The 27808-nt window shown below is 42.3% G+C and overlaps 1 protein-coding gene across 3 annotated transcripts in view; it reads right to left on the reverse strand.

Annotated features, from left to right (window-relative positions):
• Positions 1-568: 568 nt before the first annotated feature.
• LOC111963168 (centrosomal protein kizuna) overlaps positions 569-27808 on the reverse strand; it is a 35125-nt gene continuing 7885 nt past the window's right edge. For 2 of the 3 annotated variants that reach the window (XM_023986434.2, XM_023986432.2), the window contains 9 exons: positions 25205-25324; positions 24379-24543; positions 22944-23094; positions 18800-18962; positions 18221-18283; positions 16839-16919; positions 16500-16569; positions 1464-1510; positions 569-1100 (listed from right to left, as the gene is read on the reverse strand). In XM_023986434.2, coding sequence (XP_023842202.1) covers positions 1006-1100; positions 1464-1510; positions 16500-16569; positions 16839-16919; positions 18221-18283; positions 18800-18962; positions 22944-23094; positions 24379-24543; positions 25205-25324 — 955 coding nt within the window. In that variant the 3' untranslated portion in view covers positions 569-1005. Of the gene's footprint in view, positions 1101-1463; positions 1511-15929; positions 15970-16499; positions 16570-16838; positions 16920-18220; positions 18284-18799; positions 18963-22943; positions 23095-24378; positions 24544-25204; positions 25325-27808 lie in introns of all 3 variants that reach the window. The other variant, XM_023986433.2, reaches the window with a different exon arrangement.

Below are 27808 nucleotides of genomic sequence, written 5' to 3' on the forward strand. Positions count from 1 at the left end.
GAAAGGCGACCTCTCACAAGATAGGAGTAACAGGTTATTTACAGAACTGGAAAACAGGCKGAGGGCCAGTGGAGATGCTGCATGGTTCAGGTGATTTGATTTCCAAGGCATTTTAACTAATGTWATGAATAGTCATTGTCATTGACATGCACTGCTACTTGAAGGGTGAAAAGGAAATGGGTGGATGGGAGGAGGGAGGTTGATGGGTTTAACAAACTGCATGTTTTTTTCCCACAAAATTAACTATTATGTCTTTGAGTACTGTATGTCTACTYGACACATAATTTGATCACAAAGCATTATACAAAAATAGAACATGAAAACATAATTGTACTTCTTCTGAGCAATAAAAAGTTTGTGAGTTTGAAATGTCATAGCAAATGAAAAGGCACATGGGAAATGAAAAAGGAAAACGAATACAGGTCTGATATAATCTTTGTATAAGTTCAACTTCACTAAACAGTTTCAAAAACATACATTGTGATCATTGTGGATCTGTTAACACGACGGTACATCTTGTCCTGGGCGATAGGCCACTTCAACAGGTCCGCAGGTCGTTTGGTAACATCCAGAGTGGCCATTGTTCTTTGTCATTTCACAGGTGACTAACGTCACTACACTCAAGCATGCTAGATGCACACCACTCGGAGATGCTTGCAGCATTCAAAATGCATGATTTCCAGCCTAGTGCAAACAAATCGCTTCAAAAGACCCGTTTAATCTATTTCAAGCTGTTATTATGAGTTGTAAGAGTCATTCAGATAAAGAGACTGAAGCAGGGTTAACATCGGTGTGTTTGAAAACTCTTCACATACTTTAACCACAGTAAGAGGTATCAGGTTTATCATTATACATTTTTTATGATACAGTATGCATACAATTTACAACGTAGATAGAATTWAGTCGGGTAACGAATGGAAGAAAAATAAACAGTATGCAGATGTTCTCTAAAGCGCTTTCTCTCAGCAGCGTCTGTTAAGAATCCCTTTTCTCAGGTAGTCAGYCCTAAAAATCCTCAGAGTTGTCATTGTTCGTATTGTATTGAGGACGCAGAGCTGCTTCTATCTCGGAGTTGCTGTCGTCTGATTCTCCCCAAAAAGCTACAAAATAAATAACAGACCCAACATTTGACGCCTGAAACTGAATCATGAAATTCATAAAAGCAGAGATGGGGTGTAATTCAAATGCAAATAAGAACCGATAGTCATTGTGAAATGCATACTAATTACACATGTAACATGGCTATTACAGAGAGYAAGATCTTGAATAATTGTCCATGTGCCCTTTTCACACCCATTTGTGATCCATACATAGATGGATGATTCTGACATTAGCATAACTTAACATCTCACGTGGTTCACAATATTGCTAACTTATTGCTAACAACTAGCTAGCCTGCTTGGAGATATGACAAAGATAGACAGCATTATTTAGGATGGCTTTGTAATGCATTCTAAACTCACCTTTAGACTGTACAGCAGAGTAGGTTTTCATTTTTGTCGTTTCTCTCCTGAAAAGACAAAGAAAACAGTCAATAGCCCTGTGTTTTGTTGATAGAGCATMATTTCAAGAAGCAATAGCTAAATGTGACGGTGGTCTTTCACATTGAGAGCACTTAAGATTTCACATGTGTATGGCAGTTGTGTCCAATAAGGAAAACCTCACCAGTTGTGTCAAAAGACACACAAACCTTTTATAATCTCATACAAGAAACATTGGTTCAGAATTCACACAAGTCAAGCACATAACAGRTAAATAGCCTTCAAGGATAAAAAAATTATATCGTTGCCACAGTCAGTGAAATCCTAGAAAAAACAGCAATAAAGCTCAGTACATGTCTCATCAATCAAACGCACAACTCACATCAACAAATACCTCGTTTCTTGTACCAGTGCCCTTACCAAAATGTGTATCTAACACACACGTTACAAGGATGCCTATCCAAACGTCGAGGAGCCAAATTTCCAAGCCTAAGCCCGTTTTAAAGGAAAGGAAAACCAAAGGGAACTTCCTTGACTCCTGTTCTAATCGTGCTGAAGGACTTCCACAAGCCCCCTCTTTATTCAGAAGTGGTCGAAAGACAGGGTTGCTGGGTTCCCATAGCATCAGTGATATCGCTATGTAAATGTAGGACCCCTGAAAAGGCTTTGATGTGCCACGATGCATATGCAGTAGGCCGTTCCACTTTTAAAGGCCTCTTCAATTTACATCATCACAGGGCCTATTCACAACCACACAATACATCCCAATCATCTTTCGGGTTATCGTATATCCATATGGCCAGTTGTTTATATTTTTATGTCTACGGTGAAAGTCTTTTGAGATGGAACAAAAATAGGGCAGAGGTGGTCACACACACACCACACACACCACACACACACACACACACAACACACACACACACACCACACACAACACACACACACACCCACACACAGGTTGTGTTGATTCATCTGCATCCTGTGTCCCTCAATTGAAACGCAATGACCCCTTTGATTGCCATCCTCACAATTACCCCCTTCTCCCCAAGCACAGCCTTGGCAGAGCCAAATGTGACTGCTGTACATCGAGTATATGAACTCAATTATGTTGGCTCTGATCCTATTTAAAGCCACTCCATCTTACAAACTATATGTTTCTGCTTTTGCCACACCACCCAAACAGGTATATATATWTTTTTTTAATCCTCCCAACTCCCCATTTCTAACAGCGAGAAGATTGCTTTCCAATACAATGCATTCAATTATGTAGCCGGCATAACCATTACGGTGCAACCATCACATTCACATATCAATAAGCTTCCTGGCAGATATTTGGATGATGTCTACCTCAAGGCAAGAGAAAAAGAGAATAACTCTGAAAACCTTTGGCACTCCGAGCAGGCAAATCAAAATAGAGCCAGTCAAAAAACCAAGGTCAAGAAAGTAGATGTGTGGGATGAGGCAAGGACGCAATAACAAATGATTAGCCYGTCTGCATCTTAAAAGGGCACCTTATATACAGTATGTCCTTCTGAAAMCCAGAGCAAGGCTTTTGTTGGGGGCCTTAAGCCTTTTAGATTACACCTTTTTTGTTCAAAAAGGTACAGATTCAGATATGATTCAATTAGATATTCTTTATGCAAGAAAATGGCTATATTTAACATTCATTTATACAGACTAGACAAATATACAGTGCCTTCAGAAAGTATTCACACCCCTTGACTTTTTCCACATTTTCTTGTATTACAGCCTGAATTTAAAATGGATTCAATTGAGATTTTGTGTCACTGGCCCACACACCATAATGTCAAAGTGTAATTGTGTTTTTGGACATTTTTACAAATGAATTCAAAATGAAAAGCTGAAATGTCCTGAGTCAATATGTATTCCTCCCCTTTGTTATGGCAAGACTAAATAAGTTCAGGAGTACAAATTTGCTGAACAAGTCACATAATAAGTTGCATGGACTCACTCTGTGTGCAATTTATAGTGTTTAACATGATTTGTGACTCACTACCTTATCTCTGTACCCCACGCACACGATTACAGTTGAAGTCGGAAGTTTACATACACCTTAAACAGAGTTTAAACTTATTTGGCTTTCACAATTCCTGAAATGTAATCCTAGTAAAGATTCCCTGTCTTAGGTCAKTTAGGATCACCACTTTATTTTAAGAATGTGAAATGTCAGAATAATGGTAGAGAATTATTTATTTCAGCTTTTATTTCTTTCATCACATTCCTAGTGGGTCAGAAGTTTACATACACTCAATGAGTATTTGGTAGCATTGCCTTTAAATTGTTTAACGTGGGTCAAATGTTTTGAGTAGCCTTCCACAAGCTTCCCACAATAAGTTGGTTGCATTTTGGCCCATTCCTCCTGACAGAGCTGGTGTAACTGAGTCAGGTTAGTAAGCCTCCTTGCTCRCACACGCTTTTTCAGTTCTGCCCACAAATTGTCTATGGGATTGAGGTCAGGGCTTTGTGATGGCCACTCCAATACCTTGACTTTGTTGTCCTTAAGCCATTTTGCCACAACTTCGGAAGTATGCTTGGGGTCATTGTCCATTTGGAAGACCCATTTGCGACCAATCTTTAACTTCCTGACTGATGTCTTGAAATGTTGCTTCAATATATCCACATAATTTTCCTACCTCATGATGCAATCTATTTTGTGAAGTGCACCAGTCCCTCCACAGCAAAGCACCCCCACAACATGATGCTGCCACCCCCGTGCTTCACGGTTGGGATGGTGTTCTTCGACTTGCAAGCCTCCCCCTTTTACCTCCAAACATAACGATGGTCATTATGGCCAAACAATTTATTTTTGTTTCATCAGACCAGAGGACATTTCTCCAAAAAGTACGATCTTTGTCCCAATGTGCATTTGCTAACCGTAGTCAGGCTTTTTTATGGCGGTTTTGGAGCAGTGGCTTCTTCCTTGCTGAGCGGCCTTTCAGGTTATATCGATATAGGACTTGTTTTACTGTGGATATAGATACTTTTGTACCTGTTTCCTCCAGCATCTTCACAGGATCCTTTGCTGTTGTTCTGGGATTGATTTGCACTTTTCGCACCAAAGTACGTTCATCTCTAGGAGACAGAACGCGTCTCCTTCCTGAGTGGTATGATGGCTACGTGGTCCCATGGTGTTTATACTTGCATACTATTGTTTGTACAGATGAACGTGGTACCTTCAGGCGTTTGGAAATTGCTCCCAAGGATGAACCAGACTTGTTGGAGTCTTACAAATTATTTTTCTGAGGTCTTGGCTGATTTCTTTTGATTTTCCCATGATGTCAAGCAAAGAGGCAATAAAAAGCAAATTAATCACTTAAAAATCATACAATGTGATTTTCTGGATTTTTGTTTTAGATTCCGTCTCTCACAGTTGAAGTGTACCTATGATAAAAATTACAGACCTCTACATGCTTTGTAAGTAGGAAAACCTGCAAAATCGGCAGTGTATCAAATACTTGTTCTCCCCACTGTAGTTACTCCACAATACTAACCTAATGGACATAATGAAAAAGAAGCATTTACTGAATAAAAATATTCCAAAACGTGCATCCTGTTTGCAACAAGGCACTAAAGTAATACTGCAAGAAATGTGGCAAAGCAATTAACTTGGGGAAAATCCAATACAACACATTACCGAGTACCACTCTCTATATTTTCAAGCTTAGTGGTGGCTGCATCATGTTATGGGTAAGCTTATAATCGTTAAGGACTGGGGAGTTTTTCAGGATGAAAAAATAAGCGGAATGGAGCTAAGCACAGGCAAAATCCTAGAGGAAAACCTGGTTCAGTCTGCTTTCCACCAGACACTGGGAGATCAATTCACCTTTTAGCAGGAYAATAAGTAATACTTTCTGAAGGCACTGTAAGTCAACTTTAACGAATTGTACTTACCTACAAAATACAAAAATACCTCAGCTATAAAATTTGACTCACAGCCCTGATCCAATTTGTCAAAGTTACAGAGGAAGCTGTTTGCAACCTTGCAGTGGACATATKAACACATTTTAGACTTCATTCCATGTTCAAAATCACTTTGTAAGATTGTCTTCTTAGCAGCCATTATACCCAGCATAAAAATCTGTATTTTTTATGTCATGTTCAAGTCTCCTTTAAGTAGGAGCAATTCTTACGAGAATGTCAACATCCACAAGTTTAGATTAAGTGTCAGACACTCCTGTAACATTCTTTGCTTTTCATTGAGAGATTGTTTGATTTAGGGAATACCAGACAGATAAATCTGTAATAACACAAAACGCACACACACACATCAATAGTTACATGGTCAAGTCATAATGTTGGGAAGTGCAACCTTATAGTCCTGACTACAGTTTTTCCATAAGAGCATTCATGAAGTCTTAGTGCAAGGTGAGCTTCAAATKAAATGTTTTTAAAAACGGTCTGTACTTTTCAGAAAATTAGCAATTGAAGTGAATGTGGAAYAGCAAAGAGTGTCTCGTCGTGATGTGTGTTTTGTCCTATATTTTTATTTTAATACCAGCCCTCGTCCCTGCAGGAGGCCTTTTGCCTTTTGGTAGGCCGTCATTGTAAATAAGAATTTGTTCTTAACTGACTTGCCTAGTTAAATAAAAAAATAAAAGACAAGGAAGTCTGGTCTGCTACTTCCCATTTAGCCGGCTGCTACACTAACATAGCTTGTCAAACACAGTCCCTCTTATTTTGGATAGGGACGTATTTTACAAAATTATACATCAGCTGTTACGGCATTGCATCCTAGGCTATTACATATGAAAACACAGACATAATCAATATGTATGTATATATATATTCACATTCCTTTTTTAAATCTCAAGCCATTTACAGCAACATGTTACTTCTTCTCCCCGCCACTGTAATGACGGTAATAAATACATGTTTCCGGGGAATAAATTGGACTATTCTTTTATAACTTCCGCAGGCAGCATGGGAATGATCCGTCAGCTGCTCCACTTCAGACAGGGACCGGACTGATTTTCAAGACTGGGCCATTACCATAGAGAGCCCAGTACGCCAATGACCCCTTCAATCTAATATTACATTTCCATAAACATTTATGCCAGTTCATATTGTGCTGAGTTTCCCTTAATTGAGGCAATGATCTGAATATGTAAGACAGACCGGGCTGGCCACTGTTTTGCACTCTGGTAGACAGAGGTGAACGTAATTTGAAAAATGCTGCAAATTATAGCTACCATTGAAATGCCTCCTTTTTGTAGTCTCCTTCCTGGTTTTTGTGATTGTTACATATTACTGTTTACCTTATGTTATATCTACATTACAATAAGTTTTGTGAGCAGGAGGACTGGCATCTTTCATTCACAACTTCATGCTTTTTTCCCTAAAATKTGATTATTGTCTATCATTAGGTTATAGGCCTTGCAGAATTAAGAAATGTTATGATACATTTTGTACAAATGATACAAAGAAAGGAAATATCAATATAACCAATCATGTCATAGCCCTTATAAAACAATTCCACAATTACAAATTCATATTATCCTACTGCATTTCAAAAAGCAGACTTTATTTTCCCCCAATTAGACATACTTATTGCTAGCGTCTAAGTAAAGGAGACCTAGGCCTATGACTACCTCCTTCGCTTCTCATATGCTATCCTTTCAAACCGCACTATATAATGATTGTGAATGTTTTTGTAATGAGTTCATTGGAATGAAGGTAATTTGATGATGTGCTTCCATAATGGAAAAGCTATAGAGGGTGGTGGATTCTGTCTGGAAAAATCATGCTTACCTGGCATTTCATATACTGTCAGCACMGCCTGGTAGAGAATGCTGCCTCTATTTACCCTGTCTTTTTTAAGCTCCTAACACCCACACAGAAATGCTAATAGCACAGGCACTCTAGCACAGCGTTTGTCTAAAGGTAAAGGGAAAAAAGAGGGAGACCCATCACCCCATCACTCCCATCAACTCCTACTCCCTTCCCAGCTATGACCCACAGTTAAATTGTTTAGATGTTGAAAAAAGCAGAGGATTATAGTAGGATGGAGCACTCAGGGGATTCACCRATTCCACTCTGTGCTCTCTAATGTGTGAGTGCTCTCTGCTGGCCATAAAGGAAAACTGCAGCGCTGGAAATAGTGCCACAGATTCACACTCGGGTACATTCATTGATAGTAGGTGGCTCCTTCATTGGAATCACAGCTGCTTGACAGAACAGAACATAATGACTGACAGGAATAAAATGGAATATTTTTATTCAATTAAATTCTAGACCAGTGAAATTAGTCACAAGTTTACAATAAATGATATACTGAACAAAAATATAAAATACAACGTGCAAAAATGTCAAAGATTATACAAAAAAATAAAAAATAAATTAAAAAAATAGGTCAATTTGAATAAAATTCATTTCAAATTGTATTAGTCACATGCGCCGAATACAACAGGTGTAGACCTTACTTACGAGCCCCTAACCAACAATGCAGTTAAAAAAAGAAATAAAAAACTAATAAGAGATAAAAGTAACATGTAATTAATGAGCAGCAGTAAAACAACAATAGCGAGACTATATACAGGGGGGTACCAGTACAGAGTCAATGTGCGGGGGTACCAGTTAGTCGAGGTAATATGTACATGAAGGTAGAGTTATTAAAGTGACTATGCATAGATGATAACAACAGAGAGTAGCAGCAGTGTAAGGGGGGGGGATGCAAATAGTCTGGGTAGCCATTTGATTAGATGTTCGGGAGTTTCATGGCTTGGGGTAGAAGCTGTTTAGAAGCCTCTTGGACCTAGACTTGGCGCTCCAATACCGCTTGCCGTGCAGTAGCAGAGAGAACAGTCTATGACTTGGTTGGTTGGAGTCTTTGACMATTTTTAGGGCCTTCCTCTGGCACCGCCTGTATAGAGGTCCTGGATGACAGGAAGCTTTGCCCCTTGATGTACTGGGCCGTACGCAATACCCTCTGTAGTGCCTTGCGGTCGGAGGCCGAGCAGAGTTGCCATACCAGGCAGTGATGCAACCAGTCAGGATGCTCTCGGTGGTGCAGGTGTAGAACCTTTTGAAGATCTGAGGACCCATGCCAAATCTTTTCAGTCTCCTGAGGGGGAMTAGGTTTTGTCGTGGCCTCTTCACGACTGTCTTGGTGTGCATGGACCGTGGTAGTTTGTTGGTGATGTGGACACCAAGGAACTTGAAGCTCTCAACCTGCTCCACTACAGCCCTGTCGATGAGAATGTGGGCGTGCTCGGTCTTCTTTTTCCTGTAGTCCACAATCATGTCCTTTGTCTTGATCACATTGAGGGAGAGGTTGTTGTCCTGGCACCACACGGTCAGGTCTCTGACCTCCTCCCTATAGGCTGTCTCGTCGTTGTCGGTGATCAGGCCTACCACTGTTGTGTCATCGGCAAACTTCATGGTGTTGGAGTCGTGCCTGGCCGTGCATTCATAAGTGAACAGGGAGTACAGGAGGGGACTGAGCACGCACCCCTGAGGGGCCCCTGTGTTGAGGATCAGCGTGGCGGATGTGTTGTTACCTACCCTTACCACCCGGGGGTGGCCCGTCAGGAAGTCCAGGATCCAGTTGCAGAGGTAGGTGTTTAGTCCCAGGGTCCTTAGCTTATTGATGAGCTTTGAGGGCACTATGGTATTGAACGCTGAGCTGTAGTCAATGTATAGCATTCTCACATAGGTGTTCCTTTTGTCCATGTGGGAAAGGGCAGTGTGAAGTGCAATGGAGATCGCATCATCTGTGGATCTGTTGGGGCGGTATGCAAATTGGAGTGGGTCTAGGGTTTCTGGGATGCTGGTGTTGATGTAAGCCATGACCAGCCTTTCAAAGCACTTCATCGCTACAGACGTGAGTGCTACGGGTYGGTAGTCGTTTAGGCAGGTTACSWTAGTGTYMTTGGGCACAGGGACTATGGTGGTCTGCTTAAAACATGTTGGTATTAGACCCGGACAGGGAGAGGTTGAAAATGTTGGTTGGTCAGCGCATGCTCCAGTACACGTTATGGTAATCCGTCTGGCCCTGCGGCCTTGTGAATGTTGACCTGTTTAAAAAGGTCTTACTCACATCGTCAGTGGAGAGCATGATCACACAGTCWTCCGGAACAGCTGGTGCTTGCATGCATGTTTTAGTGTTATTTGCCTCGAAGCAAGCATAGAAGTAGTTTAGCTCGTCTGGTAGACTCGTGTCATTGAGCAGCTCTCGGCTGTGCTTCCCTTTGTAGTTTGTAATGGTTTGTAGGCCCTGCCACACCTGACGTGCGTCAAAACCGGTGTAGTACGATTCAATCTTAGTCCTGTATTGACATTTTGCCTGTTTGATGGTTTGTCGAAGGGCATAGCAAGATTTCTTATAAGCTTCCGGGTTAGAGTCCCGCTCCTTGAAAGCGGCAGCTCTAGCCTTTAGCTCAGTGCGGATGTTGCTTGTAATTCATGGGTTCTGGTTGGGGAATGTACGCACGGTCACTGTTTGGATGAAGTCATCGATRCACTTATTGATGGAAACCAATGACTGATGTGGTGTACTCCTCAATGCCATCGGAGGRATCCAGGAACATATTCCAGTCTGTGCTAGCAAAACAGTCCTGTAGCTTAGCATCTGCTTCAACTGACCACTTTTTATTGATCTAGTCACTGGTGCTTCCTGCTTTAATTTTTGCTTGTAAGCAGGAATCAGGAGAATAGAATTATGGTCAGATTTGCCAAATGGAGGGCGAGGGAGAGCTTTGTATGCGTCTCTATGTGTGGAGTAAAGGTGGTCCAGAGTTCTTTTCCCTCTGGTTGCACATTTAACATRCTGATAGAAATGTGGTAAGACCRATTTAAGTTTCCCTGCATTAAAGTCCACAGCCACTAGGAGAAAAACCTTGAGACTTCCTTAGATATAGTGCACCAGCTGTTATTTACAAAAATACATAGTCCGCCACCCCTTATCTTATCAGACGCCGCCGTTCTATCCTGCCGATACAGCGTATAWCCAGCCAGCTGTATGTTGATAATGTTGTCGGTCAGCCACGACTCCGTGAAGCATAAGATATTACAGTTTTGAATGTCCCGTTGGTAGGTCAATCTTCCGCGTAGGTCATCGATTTTATTTTCCAAAGATTGCACATTGGGGGTTTATTCGATTGCCTTCGAATTCCCTCCGGACCTTTTTTCTCCGCCTTCTCTTCACACAAATGACGGGGATCTGGGCCTGTTCCCGGGAAAGCAGTACGTCATTCACCTCGGGCTCGTCGGACTAGTTAAAGTAACAAAAGGATTCTGCCAGTTCGTGGTGAGTTAATCACAGTCCTGATGTCCAGAAGTTATTTTCGGTCATAAGAGATGGTAGCAGCAACATTATGTACAAAATATGTTAGAAAATAAAAAAGTTACAAACAACGCAAACAAACAAACAAAAAAAACACGTAAAAATGTCAGCCTTCTTCTCCGGCGCCATTTGGCCCTAATCTATGGATTTCACATGACTGGGCAAGGGCACAGCCATGGGTGAGCCTGGGAGGGCATAGGCCCACCCACTGTGGAGCCAAGCCCAGGCAATCAAAATKAGTTTTTCCACACTAAATGGCTTTATTACAGGCAGCACTCCCCTCAGATGATCCCACAGCTGAAGAAATTCAATGTGGAGGTCCTGGGCTGGCATGGTTACAYGTGGTCTGCGGTTGTGAGGCCAGTTGGACATTAAGCAAAATTCTCTAAAACAACGCTTATGGTAGAGAAATGAACATCCAATTCTCTGGCAACAGCTCTGGTGGACATTCCTGCAGTCAGCACCCCAATTGCACACGCTTTCAAAACTTGAGACATCTGTGGCATTGTGTTGTGTGACAAAACTGATTGGCCTTTTATTGTCCCCAGCACATGTTGCACCTGTGTAATGATTAATCAGCTTCTTGATATGCCACACCTGTCAGGTGGATGGAATATCTTGGCAAATGAGAAATGCACAATAACAGGGATGTAAACAAATTTGTGCAAAACATTTGAGAGAAATACATTTTTTGTGCATATGGAACATTTCTGGGATATTTTATTTCAGCGCATGAAACATGGGACAAATACTTTACATGTAGCATTATATGTTTGTTCAGTGTACAAATTGTTTTAACTACCTAAGTTAGACAACTTACTTATTGGAATGTGACACATTTTCTTATTCCATTTTCTACTTACTTTTGTCATGAATAGAAATGAAAACACTTTACATTGTGTGATTAAAAGCCCAGTGCAGTCAAAAAGTAGATTTTCCTGTGTTGTATATACATTGAGTATACAAAATATTATGCCCTTTCCATGACATAGCTTAGACCGGGATTCACCTTGTTAGTCTATGATCCCTTATTGATGTCAGCTGTTAAATCCACTTCAAATCAGCGTAGATGAAGGGGAGCAGACAGGTTAAAGAAGGATTTTTAAGCCTTGAAACAATTAAGACATGGATTGTGCATGTGYGCCATTCAGAGTGCAATCAGAAAGTATTCAGACCCCTTAACTTTTTCCACATTTTGTTACGTTACAGCCTTATTCTAAAAATCGGTTAGTCCCCCCCCCCCCCTCTCATCAATCTACACACAATACCCCATAATGACAAAGCAAAAACAGGTTTTTAGAAATGTTTGCAAATTTATTTAAAAAACTGAAATATCACATTTATATAAATATTCAGACCCTTTACGCAGTACTTTGTTGAAGCACCTTTGGGAGCGATTGAAGCCTCGAGTCTTCTTGAGTATGACACTACAAGCTTGGCACACCTGTATTGTGAAATTTCTCCCATTCTTYTCTGCAGATCCTCTCAAGCTCTATCAGGTTGGATGGGGAGCGTCACTACACAGCTATTTTCAAGTCTCTCCAGAGATCAGGTTCAAGTCCGGGCTCTGGCTGGGCCACTCAAGGACATTCAGAGACTTGACCCGAAGCCACGCCTGCGTTTTTCTTGGCTGTGTGCTTAGGGTCATTGTCCTGTTGGAAGGTGAACCTACGCACGAGGTCCTGAGCGCTGTGGAGCAGGTTTTCATCAAGGATCTCTCTGTACTTTGCTCGGGTTCATCTTTCCCTCTATCCTGACTAGTCTCCCAGTTCCTGCCAGTGACAAATATCTCCACACCATGATGCTGCCATCACCATGATTCACCGTAGGGATGGTGCCACGTTTCCTCTAGATATGACGCTTCGCATTCAGGCCAAAGAGTTCAATCTTGGTKTCATCASACCAGCGAATCTTGCTTCTCATGGTCTGAGWATCTTTAGGTGCCTTTAGGCWAACTCCAAGTGGGCTGTCATGTGCCTTTTACTGAGAAGTGGCTTCCATCTGGCCACTCTATCATAAAGGCCTGATTGGTGGAGTGCTGCAGAGATGGTTGTCCTTTTGGAAGGTTYGCTCATCTCCACAGAGGAACTCTGGAGCTTTGTCAGAGCAACCAGTGGGTATTTGGTCACCTCCCTGACCAAGGCCCTTCTCCCCCGATTGCTCAGTTTGGCCGGGCTGCCAGCTCTAGGAAGAGTCTTGGTGGTTCCAAACATCTTCCATTTAAGAATGGATGGAGGCCACTGTGTTCTTGGRGACCTTCAATGCTTCAGAAATGTTTTGGTACTCTTCCCCAGATCTGTGCCGCGACACAATCCKGTCTCGGAGCTCTACGAACAATTCTGAGGACAAAAGGGTGGGGTCGGGGGGGCTGTTTGAAAAGACCACCTGAAATTCAGCCTGTTTTTGTGGGAGGGAGTTTTGGCCTTGCATGGTGACATCCCCATGCGGTAAATTAGTCAATAAACAAATATGAGAGTGCTAAACCGCTCTGCCAATAACAGCAAATTTTCAGTTTTCCACTCCCCACTCAAACCACTCCCAGACAGCCCTAGTCTAATTCTTGCTTGAGAAATTGCTATTTGCTAAGAAGTTAATTTTAGTTCTTTTTTTAACCATTTTAATTGAAGACAATCACAGTATGGTACTTAATTGCTACCCGTAAAAACGTCTGCTTTAACCTATTAGACAGATGTATACACTATATGAATACTGTTAGATATGGTGTGATTGACTGTGGGAGGAGGAGAGGACCTCCTCTGACAGTATCACCTCAATGCTGTCTGTTTCTCTTGCCCAGTCCCAAATCAACTCACAGTGGGCTATATGGAGTTACACCCATATTGCTTACACAATTACAATGCTTTCAGATCTACAAATGAAGGGCCATCAAGTGTCTAGGGGTAGGAGCAAGCATTTGTTTTTAGACTGGGCATGTGTCTGCCTTTGCCATGAATTCACAACGGGGAAAAAATTGTCACCATATTATTTCTCTGCCGAAAGTCTCTGAACACATTTCTGTCAGCTGTGTTCTAAATCAGGCTCTGTTAGTTTGTCTGCATGTTCGTTGGTCTCTCTACCTGTTCGTTGGTCTCTCTACCTGGCACCTTCTGGTGCCTGATCTCGGTTTTTCCTCCCTCTCGCTCTCCCTTCCTCTCCCTCCCTCCCAGTGTTCTGTGAGAGATGCCACACACATCGCTTCCTCCTGCCTTTCCTCCAGAGGGCTAACTTCTGATTATGACACTTTGTCTGTCTGAGTGATTGGGGGGGGGGGCGAATGCCTGAGCACATCCTGTTGTCCAAGGGAACGCTCCACACTAATTGTCAAGGTTTTTGTCAAGCAGGAAGAAGGCATTACAAACACATCACTCACTGATTACTGGAGAGGGAGAGATCACCTATGTTTTCTTTTTCAGTGTGAGAATCTTTTCTTAGATCAAGGCCAGGACAACAACAAAAAAAGGGAAAAAAAGCGAAGAAAATATAAAAACAAGAAAGGAAATGGAACATCTGAAATGCCTACAGTAAAACAAAGAAAAACAGCACAATGAATCTTGCACAACAGGAAGCAGTGGCATGCACCCCCAGACAAAGCGGAACAAGTAGTCTTTACATGGAGTGCAGCTGCTTATTAAGTCTCACTCCTTGCATTATTCCTTTCATCCCCACTCAACCACAAAGTGATTTTGCTTTACCACTCACAATGGCAGCAAAAGATTTCTAATGGATGAATCCTTAATAAACTGTTGTTGCAGCTCAGTCTGCTTGGCCGTGACTTATAATACAATAAACAGCACATTCTATACTCTCTGAAAAACACTGTGTGGAGGAGAGAAAAATACTGAATATGAAAGACCTTGATTCTCTCCAATGCCATAATAGTGAAATGAGCACATATAAATGTGTTAAGAGTATTTCTTTGCATCTTGTATCGACTGCGTGTATTTAATCTGTAAAGCTTATTAAAGGCAGAGTCATTGCTATGCAAAGAGGCACCCAGCGCTTTTCCGCTTTTCAGCTGAGTGTAGTGTTTGGCCAATAGGACTGCCCCCCCCGCCTCTCATTCTGCATTCATAACATGCAACATTTGCACAATGCATCTCTCAAAGGCTCCTGAATAGAGGACTGTAATACTCATGTAAACAACTGCAAACCAATTACTTAATGAATTGGGCCCACACATAATGAGGAGCCACACAAAGGCCTATAAATGCATTTTTTTGCACCAAAGCCTCTGCTTTAAACTACAATCCCTCAGCTGTAGTCTAGGCTTAACTGGAAAATCATAATTATTGTCTAAGACAACAGAGAGGAAGCCATTTTTTGAGTCCAGCCACAGAGTCGTTTGATGTCACTCATCAGCTCACTGACAAAATGAAGCAAATCATTTAAAAAAAGGATGAAGTAGAGGGGAAGAGAGGAAAATACATAAGGACAGGGTGAGAGAGAGGAATAGAGAAAGGGGAAGAGAAAGGGGGAAAGAGATGGGGAGAGAGACATTGAGATAGAGAAAGACATGGCAGAGCATGCTGCAGTGTTATGCTTCTGTTCAAGTGCAGGGTTTCCAGACCACTTGTAGAAGCAATAAAGCGCAAGAAGTGACTGTGGTAAGTGGAATGCTTAAAACGGAAGCATCCGGGGGTGGGGAATCACAGAGGAGCAGGAAAGAGGTGCGATGGTGACCGCTCTTAGCTGTCGCTCTACAACAGATCACTCCTCCCCTGACCAGATTAGGTGTCAAGCATGCAAAACTAGTCATTAGTCTCATTTCAATAATTTATGCACAGGACCAACACGGCCACAGTGGCCAATCAGAGTGGTGTGATTCTCTCCATTTCCTCGACATTTACATGCGTTTTATCGCCTTCCCATGCTCCTTAATGACAGTGGAGACAGAGCGATCAGAGGGTCTGGAGTCTGAAATTGGCTCATGTTTATTAAAGAGGTATAGTCATTGGGCTGGCACTGGCAGACAGTAGCGCCTCAATAGAACTGGGCCATTATGCCCTTCCCTCTGCTAATAGGTAGACTGAGAGACCCGCTGGCCTGGCCAGGGAGACACACACTTTGGGCCCTTGTGTCAGCGTGGTGCCCAGTAATCACATGAAATCAGAGAAGATTATTCCTCATAACGTTTACCCAGCCATTACCTTCCCAAATGGGCTCCCGGTGAAGAGYCGCTCTGAGGACCTACAATTGCAGATTTTGATGAAGTCGTGTTGATATTCAAATGTGTGAAAAACATGCAGCTATTCAGACGTTCTTTTCCTACCACTCAACACTTTGATTTGAGCAGCCTAAATGCAATTCAGGACGTGGGGAAGCTCTGGAAATGAAGGGATGTGTCATCTTAAAACTCCTCCTTGTAAGTCTTCTTTTCAAAAACAGTTGTTTCTGATTTTCTATTTGTTGAAACACAGTTTGTACACATAGTACAAACCATTTGGGGTCGGATTGGATTTTCCAAACTAGTTTAGTTGGCAACGGTCTGGTTTTATAGCTAGCCTCCTAAAACAAAAACCCAATAAATAGTGAGAGCAGGCTTTAGGCTTGATAACAGTCTGGCCTTTTGTTATCATGCACAAGTTAATGGGTGGCGCCCCCTTGATCTAATGGAAATTAACAGGGAATTATGAGCGCTACATGCAGATGTACATCATTCACTTTGGTGTCTGGTGGCCTATTTCCATAAAGGGAGTGAAGAAGAACAATGTCCTTACCAAGGGTAAGGGTCTTGATGAGAGGAGCGCTCAACCCTCACAGTATTCTCTTCATGGCCATCATTTATTCCTTAAAGAGCAAACAAGACAGATCAAACATTTTGACGTGCATCTAATTACACGATAATCTATGTTGTGTATTGACATGTAGGTAAATAGACGGAGAGGAAAAGCACAGAAGACTGACAAAATAAAACCTGTACACATGGTGGTATTCTTTATACAACACTTGTGCCAATTCTTTATAGAACAGTGAGACATATGGTCAGTGTTGACTGATGATTAGGCCACGGTGGCTCACTGGAGGGATGGGGTGGTGCAGGCGCTGTTTCCCCTTACCTGACAGATCCTCCTCGTCTCCAGAGCTCTGCTGCCTTGCCTGCGTGGCAGACTGTTTAAGCAGCTGATATGCTTTTGTCTCTGTTCCAAAAACACAAAATGTCGGAGTTAAATATTGACTCAAGGCCCAGGTTTCCAACTTTCAGATGCTGTGTGTTTGATGAGACAACACGCTCCGATGGCTGGCTCTTTGGGCCTTCTGATGAACAGTGTGTCAAAACACAGCGCAGGGCCGACTAAGCTGTGTATTTAAGCAGTGTGCATACACACGCCAAGGGGAGTAACAGTTTCCACGACACCATAACCACCCTCCACCTTATCTTTGCATCAGGTTGGCAGGCACCCCAACTCGGAAGAGAGAGATTTTCTTTCAATAAAACACTAACTACTTCCATATACAGTGGATTAGGTCTGATATTTGAGAACTACACAGGCTTTACAATCTATAGAGCAGCTAGCTGTATGTCATAAATGGCCAATTGTCTCAAGTTGATGACACTAACACACTACGGTAAATCGAAACATAAAAGCGTTATATATGGTCGTTTTAATCCAAGTTCAGGCCAGGGGTCGAGTTTACGCATCCAAGCGTGCTATCCATAGGCAAGAATCCTTTGAACTCTGTGGGCAACAAATGTATGTTTGGCCTTCCAGAAATGATGAAACAATAGAACATTTGTATGCCAAATATATCTAAGTATCTGTCCATTGTAGTTGTCTGTCAAATCGTTTGCTCGGACTAACAAGTGCATGTCACTTTGAGCATGTACAGCCACACTATATTAACTCATTACCTTTGGTTGCCCAGCAGTGCCTCCAGCCATGAAACTGGACTGGAAATGTTTMTTTTCAAAACAATATTTTGCTTTTAATTAGTTGAGAGTTGAAACTGGACTAGTTCTGTGGTCCTGCGTYCTTGGGGGTGTTCCATACATGAAACACCCAGTAGGAAATCCCATAGCCTAGTGTAATAAGAAATCATTTTAAATTTCTGAGATTCTGGCTGTGGACTAGTACACAGGCCGCTTTCAGATCCCGTCTTTTCAAGTCTGCTGCTGCACAGCATTGTTTATAAGATAATGAGAACCAATGACAGATCTTTGGCTACACCCCGGTGTCCTGACAATTAAACAGCTGCATTATGCGGGGCGCAAATTATCAATTTGGCCTCGCCTCTGCTCTGGCCGGCTGAAAACACGCACTGTTTCTCCAATATAATTAGAGGAACTGCACAGCTCTTCAGGTGGGACTTTGACCCCAGATTCACCTTGATCATCCTACCACAGCCATCCATTTAAAAAGAGCCCATTATCGGCTGCTGTGGGAGGAAAACAAACGGCACACAAGAACTCTGAATGCAGGGCTCGGTACTGCCTTTTTACCTTTAATAGGAATACTTTCCACGGGGCTCTCRTCTTGGCTGTCCTCTTCACCACTTTGTAGTCCTGTAAGAAAGGGAGGCCCACACAGAGCTCAGAGACAGGGGGAGGCTAGGCTGGGACTCTGGGTTTCCCTTTGTCTGAATAGAAGGCCCTATGAAGACTGAGGCTGCCAGGGATTCAGAAAGAGGCCTATGGTGAAAGTGTTGTGATTCTTTGTCATATGGGGGAAGTTTCCTTTCAGTGCAGCGATTGCTCATACTTAACAGAAATGGCACCATTCTACAAACGCTCACATCCCAACCTCTCTGTCTCACTGGGCAATTACTGACTTTTCTCAGTTTGAAATGTTGTGTAAMCTTAAGTTGCAGTATGTGCAAATTACTTCTGATTGAAAGAATTATAGTCTAAAAACATTCGCATCATTGGACAGGATCATAATCACAACTTCCCTTGTTAGTTTTAATCTTGAGGCTGGTTATACAGTTCATTATCATAACCGGAGAGTGATGCATCACTACAAAGGAGTAGCACATTAGCTACCAACTGGCCAGACAGAAATGGTGAGAGAGGGATAATGACCTTGCATCCCTGAGGCGCGGTGCTCCTGAGAAGGTCTGGCTGGTTGGACCTCCGCAACGCTGTCGTTGAGGAACGAGRGAAGGCCACAGGATGAAGACTCACTCTCCACCGAAGGGCACTCCTCACTGGACCGGGACAGAAGTGTCCTCAGCAGCACTTTGGCCTGCAACCATGGCAAATTAAAACCACATTCTAACTGCTCCCACATTGTGAAAATAACTAGAAATTCTCTCTGGTTTAAGCAAAAGAGATTATCCTCTCCCTCTCTTTCTACTCTCACACACACACACACACTCCTCTCATCCATGAGATTAGACAAGTGCCTAAAGAACGCAATCATCCTCGCGTTAACGTGAAATGCGTTAAGTTATCTCCACTTGGCGGAGAGGATTGAGACAAACTGCTCTCTTCCTTCCTCTCAATTTATCTCCCGGGAGAAGAGGACACACACAATTAAGAAGAGCTGCTCCATGTGAGGAGGAGGAGGAGGAGGGAGATGGACACGGTGATTCCATTCACCGTATCAAACCAGCCATCATCATCATCATCTGAGCGATAGGCCCTCTCTTGTCTTCAAAGCCTGCCTCTCGGCTCAGACGGCTGTTCACAACTTTTAATGAGCGTTAATATGAAGGGGAAGATCAGGAGGATTTAGAAACAGACAAACCTGTACAATATTAGTTGTGATCGGCAGGTCATCGGGAGACTGATAGCGTGTACAGTCTTTCAAATCCTGAGAGGAGAACAAACACCCAATCTGATCTTTTCTTCCTACTCAACACTCACAATCCAAAATGTCCTGATCCCTCCTCGTGATATTTCTCTTTTTAAATATATTCAAAATGCACCACGTAGTGGAGAGCGCTCTTACAAACCACTGCAATTGAAATATCAATGAATGCAACGGTTGGCCCTTCAATATTCAAAGGGTCTCTGAGTGTGCATGCGAGATGCATGCTCCCGTTGGTCACAGAGTGGTGAAGGCTGTGTGGCAAGACGTGAATGGAAATTCTGTTTGGGCTCGTGTGTGAGAATGAAGGAGAATAAGCTGTTGTGTGGGTTTGTGAGAGGGGGCAAGAGAGAGAGAAGGGGCGAGAGAGAGAGAGGGCGAGAGAGAGGGATAATGAGAGAGAGAGAGAGAGAGAGAGAGAGAGAGAGAGGTTTACACTCAGGCTCTTCCTGATGCGCTTGGACATGGTGATCAGGGTTGCGGAACCTCTCTTCTCTTTGTCAGTTCATATTTTTAAGAGCCTCTACAGCCTCGCAAGAACCAGAGCTAAAATGCTAGCAGCCTTTTCAGGAGATTGGACACAAATAAGATTGAATATAAATCAGTTTCAAAAAAGAACAAAGAAATAAACAAATATTCCCTACTCAATCAAATGTTAAGATATTCTGTACAGACCTACTCATTGATTTGTGATACAGTTACAGTCAGAAGTTTACATAAMCTAGTTTTAATGACTCCAACGTAAGTGTTTCAACCACTCCACAAATTTCTTGTTAACAAACTATAGTTTTGGCAAGTCGGTTAGGACATCTACTTTGTGCATGACACAAGTCATTTGTCCAACACTTGTTTACAGACAGATTATTTCACTGTATCCACCAATTCCAGTGGGTCAGAAGTTTACATACACTAAGTTGACTGTGCATTTAAACAGCTTGGAAAATATGTCATGGCTTTAGAAGCTTCTGATAGGCTAATTGACATCATTTGAGTCAATTGGAGGTGTACCTGTGAATATTTCAAGGCCTACCTTCAAACTCAGTGCCTCTTTGCTTGACATCATGGGAAAATCAAAAGAAATCAGCCAAGACCTCAGAAAAACAATTGTACCGCCACAAGTCTGGTTCATCCTTGGGAGCAATTCCAAACGCCTGAAGGTACCACGTTCATCTGTCCAAACAAAAGTACACAAGTATAACACCATGGGACCACGCAGCCTCATACCGCTCAGGAAGGAGACGCGTTCTGTCTCCTAGAGATGAACGTACGTGTGCGAAAAGTGCAAATCAATCCCAGAACAACAGCAAAGTACTTTGTGAAGATGCTGGAGAAACAGATACAAAAGTATCTATATCCACAGTAAAAACCAGTCCTATAATCGACATAACCTGAAAGGCCTCTCAGCAAGGAAGAAGCCACTGCTCAAAACCGCCATACAAAAGTCAGACTACGGTTAGCAACTGCACATTGGACAAAGATCGTACTTTTTGGAGAAATGTCCTCTGGTCTGATGAACAAAAATAGACCATAATGACCATTGTTATGTTGGAGGAAAAAGGGGGAGGCTTGCAAGCCGAAGAACACCATCCCAACCGTGAACATGGGGGTGGCATCATCCTGTTGTGGGGTGCTTTGCTGTAGGAGGGACTGGTGCACTTCACAAAATAGATGGCATCATGAGGTAGGAAAATTGTGGATATATTGAACAACATCTCAAGACATCAGTCAAGAAGTTAAAGCTTGGCGCAAATGGGTCTTCCAAATGGACAATGACCCCAAGCATACTTCCAAAGTTGTGGCAAAATGCTATAAGGAAAACAAAGTCAAGGTATTGGATGGCCATCACAAAGCCCTGACCTCAATCCTATAGAAAATGTGTGGGCAGAACTGAAAAAGCATGTGCGAGCAAGGAGGCCTACAAACCTGACTCAGGTACACTAGCTCTGTCAGGAGGGATGAGCCAAAATTCACCCAACTTATTGTGGGAAGCGTGTGGAAGGCTACTGAAACATTTGACCCAAGTTAAACAATTTAAAGGCAATGCTACCAAATACTAATTGAGTGTATGTAAACTTCTGACCCACTGGGAATGCGATGAAAGAAATAAAACATTCGCTCTACTAATATTCTGACATTTCACATTTTTAAAATAAAGTGGTGATCCTAACGGACCTAAGACAGGGAATTTTTACGAGGATTAAATGTCAGAAATTGTGAAAAACTGGGTTTAAATGTATTTGGCTAAGGTGTATGTAAACTTCCGACTTCAACTGTACATGTGTCAAATTTACAATGACAACCCTGAGCACACAAACAAAGAAAGCAACAGAGGATTCAGGAAGGAAGATGAGTAGCAATGATGGTACCTTACTCTTATCTCAATCTTTCAGCCTCTGTGGGCCTGGTGAATAGTCTGTGTCATTTCATGGCCGGTTTAATTGGGCATGCTCTGCTGCAAGGTCAATGAGTAGKGAATTTCAAAGACTCCCGCCTCTGTTGTGAAGAAGGTCTAATGGCTGCCTCATTCACGTGGGCCTGGGCCACAGCAATACTTCAGCTAATAACAAATTAAAGGCCTGTGTTTTTCAGGACAATAAGCCACAGGATGAAAGGAGTCTGGGCAGAGCCTGTTATTTGCGATTAGCGGATGGGTCAGAGTTTCCTTTTGGTCAAGGTCACCCTGTGTAGCAATCTGATGAACGGGAAGCACTACATTTCACACACACACACAAAGTGCTATTGCCTTCTTAACATCGAATGTCCACACAATGGCTAGTTACTATCTTTAAAAGACAACTAACTTATGAAATCCCTTGCTATGACATCTTGTTGTCTGAGGTGTAGTACTGTAAGTCTGTACAGATGTTTTATCCGTGTCTCCTGAGTGGCGCAGCAGTCTAAGGCACTCTGCATCGCAGTGCTAGAGTCAGAACTACAGACCCGGGTCACAACCGGACGTGATCGGGTGTCCCATTGGGCAGCGCACAATTGGCCCACCGTTGTCCGGGTTAGGGGAGGGTTTGGCCGGAGGGGCTTTACTTGGCTCATCGCGCTCTAGCAAATCCTTGTGGCGGGCCGGGCGCCTGCAGGCTGACCTTGATCGTCAGGCAAACGGTGTTTCCTCCGACACATTGGTGCAGCTGGCTTCAAGGTGAAGCGGGCGGGTGTTAAGAAGCGCGGTTTGGCGGGTCATGTTTTGGAGAACGTATGACTCAAACTTCGCCTCCCGAGCCCGTTGGGGAGTTTGCAGTGATGACAYAAGATCGAAAATAGAAAAGGGGTTAAAATAATTCTAAATAATAATAAAAAAAATAAGTATATCCTTGTAATGCATGACATGTGCTTCCTGTGCATGACAGAGTTTGTACTGTAGGAAAAGGTACTGTACTTTGAAGTGTATTGTGAGACGCATACCTTGGCACTATAGGAGGCATTGTATGGCAGCAGCAGTGGAGTGAACAGCTGGACGAGGCGCTCGGGGGTGAGGACATGGTGGTCCTTCAGCAGAAGGGCGTGCTTGAACCAGCGATCCCACAGAGGAGCAGCATCAGGGGGGAGACGAGAGCTGCAGCGTGGAGGACACGCAGTACCGTGAGCGAAGATCACAGGCTTGTATCTTACCACAGTAAGATACAACATAAACATACTTCATTACAGTGAGAGAATGCATTTTATACTTATACTGTCCATCTATATAGTGTAAACACTTCAAATATAAATGATTATGGAGTTGGGTCATTCATGCACGTAATGGTGAGAAAAAAAMCTCAACATTTGTAGATGGAAAGAAACACACATGGTACACCTAAAGAAAAGGTAGTGTAGTTTGACATCTTGATATATTGACCAAAGTTGGCTTATTTTATATTTGTGAATTGAAGTTAACCTAATGACACATAAGTTGGCTACATACTGAGAAAAGGTCAAGCGACCACAGTAGGGTATAAAAGATACTGTATCTCAAGACACTTTCTTTTTGCCTGAATACAATAAGGTATTCAGGCATAGCAGAGCTTGGAGCTATAGTTCAAAATGGAGCTCCTCATTATCAAAAGAAACCAGCCACAGATAGGGCATTTCATTTGCTCATGACATTCACACACAGAGTTACTGCTTGAGGTAACACAAATGACCTTTACATTTGTGGAGGATGGAGATGTGTTCACGGACATTCAATTCAATCTCAACCTGTTCTAAATACGTGCTTCCCCTCTCCTCTGAACTCCAATCAAACCTTCAAGAAAAATGCACAGGAACTAATCTGCTCTTTGTCTGAAAAGTGGAATTCATCTTTGAATCGGTTCACTTTTCATTTGGACGGTGAGATTGTCTATTGGACTCGGTCACTTTTAGAGCACTGATATCTCTGCTCAATGACTCCATTATAGCTCACATTTATTACAGGAGCAGAGTTGAAAATGTTCCCGTCTTGACTCACTCAGACTTGATGGAATATTTAGCTAATATAATAGTAAGGGACCCTGAAGCAGCAACACAAGACCAATTGAAGCATTTTTCTACCTGGGTTTCTACAGCACATACATGCCGTCTTAAATAATTACCAAGTAATTATCAAAAAATAATATCAAAAGCAATTAATAATTCTCTAGAAAGAAAAAAAAAGGACGCAAAGGAGAAAATAAACATTCTGTACATGAAGGCTCAATTTCAAAGGGTCATAACATTACTTACCAGCATGAACCTGAAGATCATTTTAACTGCCTCACCTAACACACACTTCTATATACGATTGAAAAGAAATGCATCGAATGATAAATCCCATTTTCAAAACAGTGACATCAACAAACAAAAAAAGACTTATCTGGTGCAGAGTTCAAAGAAGCCTTACCTTATTTTCCTGGCCTCGGTGGTGGACCAGTTGGAGATAACTAGCTCTTCGGGTAACAGGCAACCCATTGASATGGTCCATGACAACCTCTGAAGCTGGTGAAGGACGACTGCTCCACATGCATCAAGGTCCTCTCCATTCAAGCCTGCCCTGGCGTTACAAAGGCTGACGRATATATAGAGCGGAGTGAGCCATCGCCATGGAACCCGGGGCTCAGTCCAGCAGCCCACAGGTCAGGAGTATAGAGCACAGCAGCTGTTCTCAGTACACCCCATGTTAGGGATGAGCCCCAACACACACAAGCCCCAAACACATGGCAAAGGCCACAGCAGGAGAACAACAGACACAATTCACTGTCTGACAACTAGGTGACAGTAGTTCTGATCATTCTGGCAAAAAGGCAAGAAGTTGGGAATGTTATTTCCTTCCCTGCTATTCTATTGCAAACGCTTATTGATAATAAAACATTTGTATCTTTATCCTCTTGTACAAAAATGTAATATATTTAGAAAAAAGTGGTCACTTTCGTTTCAAATGACACATAGCCAGTGAATTTCAATGACTCCCAAATGCCAGGAGGACCATAATTCAGCAGCAAAGTGAGGTTACTATGACAATCCTGTGTCTTTGAAAAACCCTTAGAAACCAAGATGTGCTGCAAGAGCATTGTTGGTGCCAAGTGATGACACTTCATTTAAAGTGAGAGCCCTTGGCGGCAGGCTAATACATTTTCCCCAGATCCATGAACACTGGTTGATAATGAAAATAATTGCAGACAAACTCAAGACAAAGACCAAAATCGTTTCTAAATACGGAAAGAGCTTACCTGATCACTTTATTGCGTTTGCTRTCGCCAAGTGACGAGACACAGTACACACTTCTTTCTCCTCTGTGGAATCGTTCTTCGATGCTCTCCAGTAGATGGAAGAATCCCTCCATGGACAGTCTGAAAGAACATATATATCAAATGAAGACACAGAAACAAAATGTMTGACTGGATTTGAACCATATGTGTGTACAGATTTTTCCTCTCTCTGTGTGGGTTTAAGAGATCAAGGCACTATGGTAGCATTTGTATTGATTGACATGTCAGAGATGGGCCTTCAACCATTCAATTCAATGTCAATTGATGCAGAGTGAATACCAGGCAGGAAAATAAAGTGCCYCAGCACTGGGTACACAGCTAATAAACTGAGGGATTAGGAGCATAGAACAAAACTGTCCTTGTGTCTCATTTCAATATAAACAGGGGCCTGGAAATKATTATAGAAAAACACTYATTTCATCCATWTTCGGACAGCTAACATAGCCCAACCTCCCAACAAGAAAAAACCCAAGATGATTTCTTTTGGTGAGAGATTTACAATTTAATCTGGCCATGTGAGGCTGTAAAATGAGAAATGGGTGCCTAATGCATGTGGATTTGGGGAATCCATCTCTTTCTTGAGCATTAAGCTCTGGGTGGCCCTCATTGAATTCCCCAGAAACCMCAGCCGAGATCCTGAGCCCCCCAACATAAAAGGGGCAAAAAGAATGTATGACAATCTATAATGGGCTCCGGGGTTAGAGGTCAGCAAACAATTGCTCCTTCCCYTTTGCAGGTTGTTTCCTGGTAACATCCTGATTAAGCTGGCAGCTTGAATTATATCCATGACATGTAGTGCACCATCCATCTGCGCTAAGTCCTCTTCAATGCAGCTGAAGTAGCATGGGTAAAAGCTCTGCCTTTTTTCCTCCCGTCAGCGTGGGCCTTGAAATCGTCATCAACTTTCTCTACATTTTATTTGTCAGTGCTCTTCAAAAAGGGACCTTTTTACTAAAAAAAGGGAATTAGTTGTATGCACCAAACCTCTCCGTATTGTTGTGAGGGCTTCATCGCGAGGTCTCATACCACACGTTTGGTGTTGCTGTGTGTGTCTGAGTCTCGACATCATCAGGAGTGTATTATTAGTAGGGATGGAGGGGGGTCAGCCTCTGGCGAGCGATATAACACTGACACTGTGTACAGTGGAGATTTCACCATGATTTCCTAAATGTAATGGTCTCAACATGAGTGATTGGTGTCAGATCACTTTCAGGGCATTTTTTTCACACACAAAGAAAAGGKAAAATGCTGGAAAAGACTAATAGTTGTAAAACAAATAACACTGTACAATAATTCTCACTATTAAACGGTTGTATGTGAGAGTACACAATAACCAGTCAATTCAGACTAACCAGTACAATCCAGACAGCCTTTGTCCGTTTGGAACCCTTTCTAAGTAATGCCCTTGATTAAGGGGGTTCGTACTCAGACACTTCATATAGCTACAGACTCTCCACATGATTTTAGAAAAAAAACATCTCACAGCTGACATAGCCATGACGTTGTTGTCTTAACAACAACATAATACAAGTAATTCCCAGTCACCACAAGAGACATTACACAGTATCTTCTAATTATGTACATATTTCCATCACCACAACAACAAAAAAGTAACTACTTTTTATTACTTATTTGTTAATATTAAGATAATTTTACTGCACTAAAGAGAGCTTACGGATAAGCATTTCACTATCACTGTATCAGTGTTTTTTTTTTATTTTGTTTTTTTTACTTGTCATGTTTTGTGTGGACCCAAGAAAGAATAGTTGCTAATTCTGCAAAAGCTAATGGGGATCCTAAATAAATAAACACTGCATCCCTGTGAAAGACTCCAGCCATTACGATGAGCACTAAAGAAAACCCAAGAGGGTTTCTGTTCTCTACTCCCTCACCCAGGTCACACCAGGGGGAAATATAATGGAATAATGGAATGAATTGCCAACGCTTGTTTTCCTGCCTGGGAGCTGAATGGGAAAAGCGATATAAACTCTAACCTTGACGTTGAGTGAGGCCACGTGGCACTGGAGACAGGCTGCTCTGAGCTTCACATCAAAGCTTTGTTTTTCCCCGCCTCATACACAGGGCTCCATGTTAACAATGGAGAGCTCAGATTCTCCCCTCCCCATCACCGCCACAACCAACCACTCTACAGCTTCTCTAAAGGGCACAGTGGAACATTTAAATAGAGTACACAACATCTAAACAAAAACATTCATTGTTCAGGTTCTAAGTACAATAATTTGTCTGTTTTATTTTCATTCCATGTCAAACTTCAACCCTGATACCAAGCAAACAATTTAAAAAAAAAAATTGTATCAGATCAAATGTTAAAATAGTTTGGACTGTAAAAGAAAATGCTGTATTATTGTGGCCTTGGAAAACATTTGTACAATACACATGCACAACTGGAAGATGAGGCCTATGCATTGAGGAATATACACCCATGCATTGCAACATCTAAATCACAGACAAGCTACAGTTATTTATAAGAAATACCTTTGAGTTTCACCCCCAAACAGTTACTTGTCTACCAACACATATACTGAGAATTATCATAACACATAG

The sequence above is a fragment of the Salvelinus sp. IW2-2015 genome, linkage group LG4q.2 (assembly GCF_002910315.2).
Source record: "Salvelinus sp. IW2-2015 linkage group LG4q.2, ASM291031v2, whole genome shotgun sequence".
Lineage (NCBI taxonomy): Eukaryota > Metazoa > Chordata > Actinopteri > Salmoniformes > Salmonidae > Salvelinus > Salvelinus sp. IW2-2015.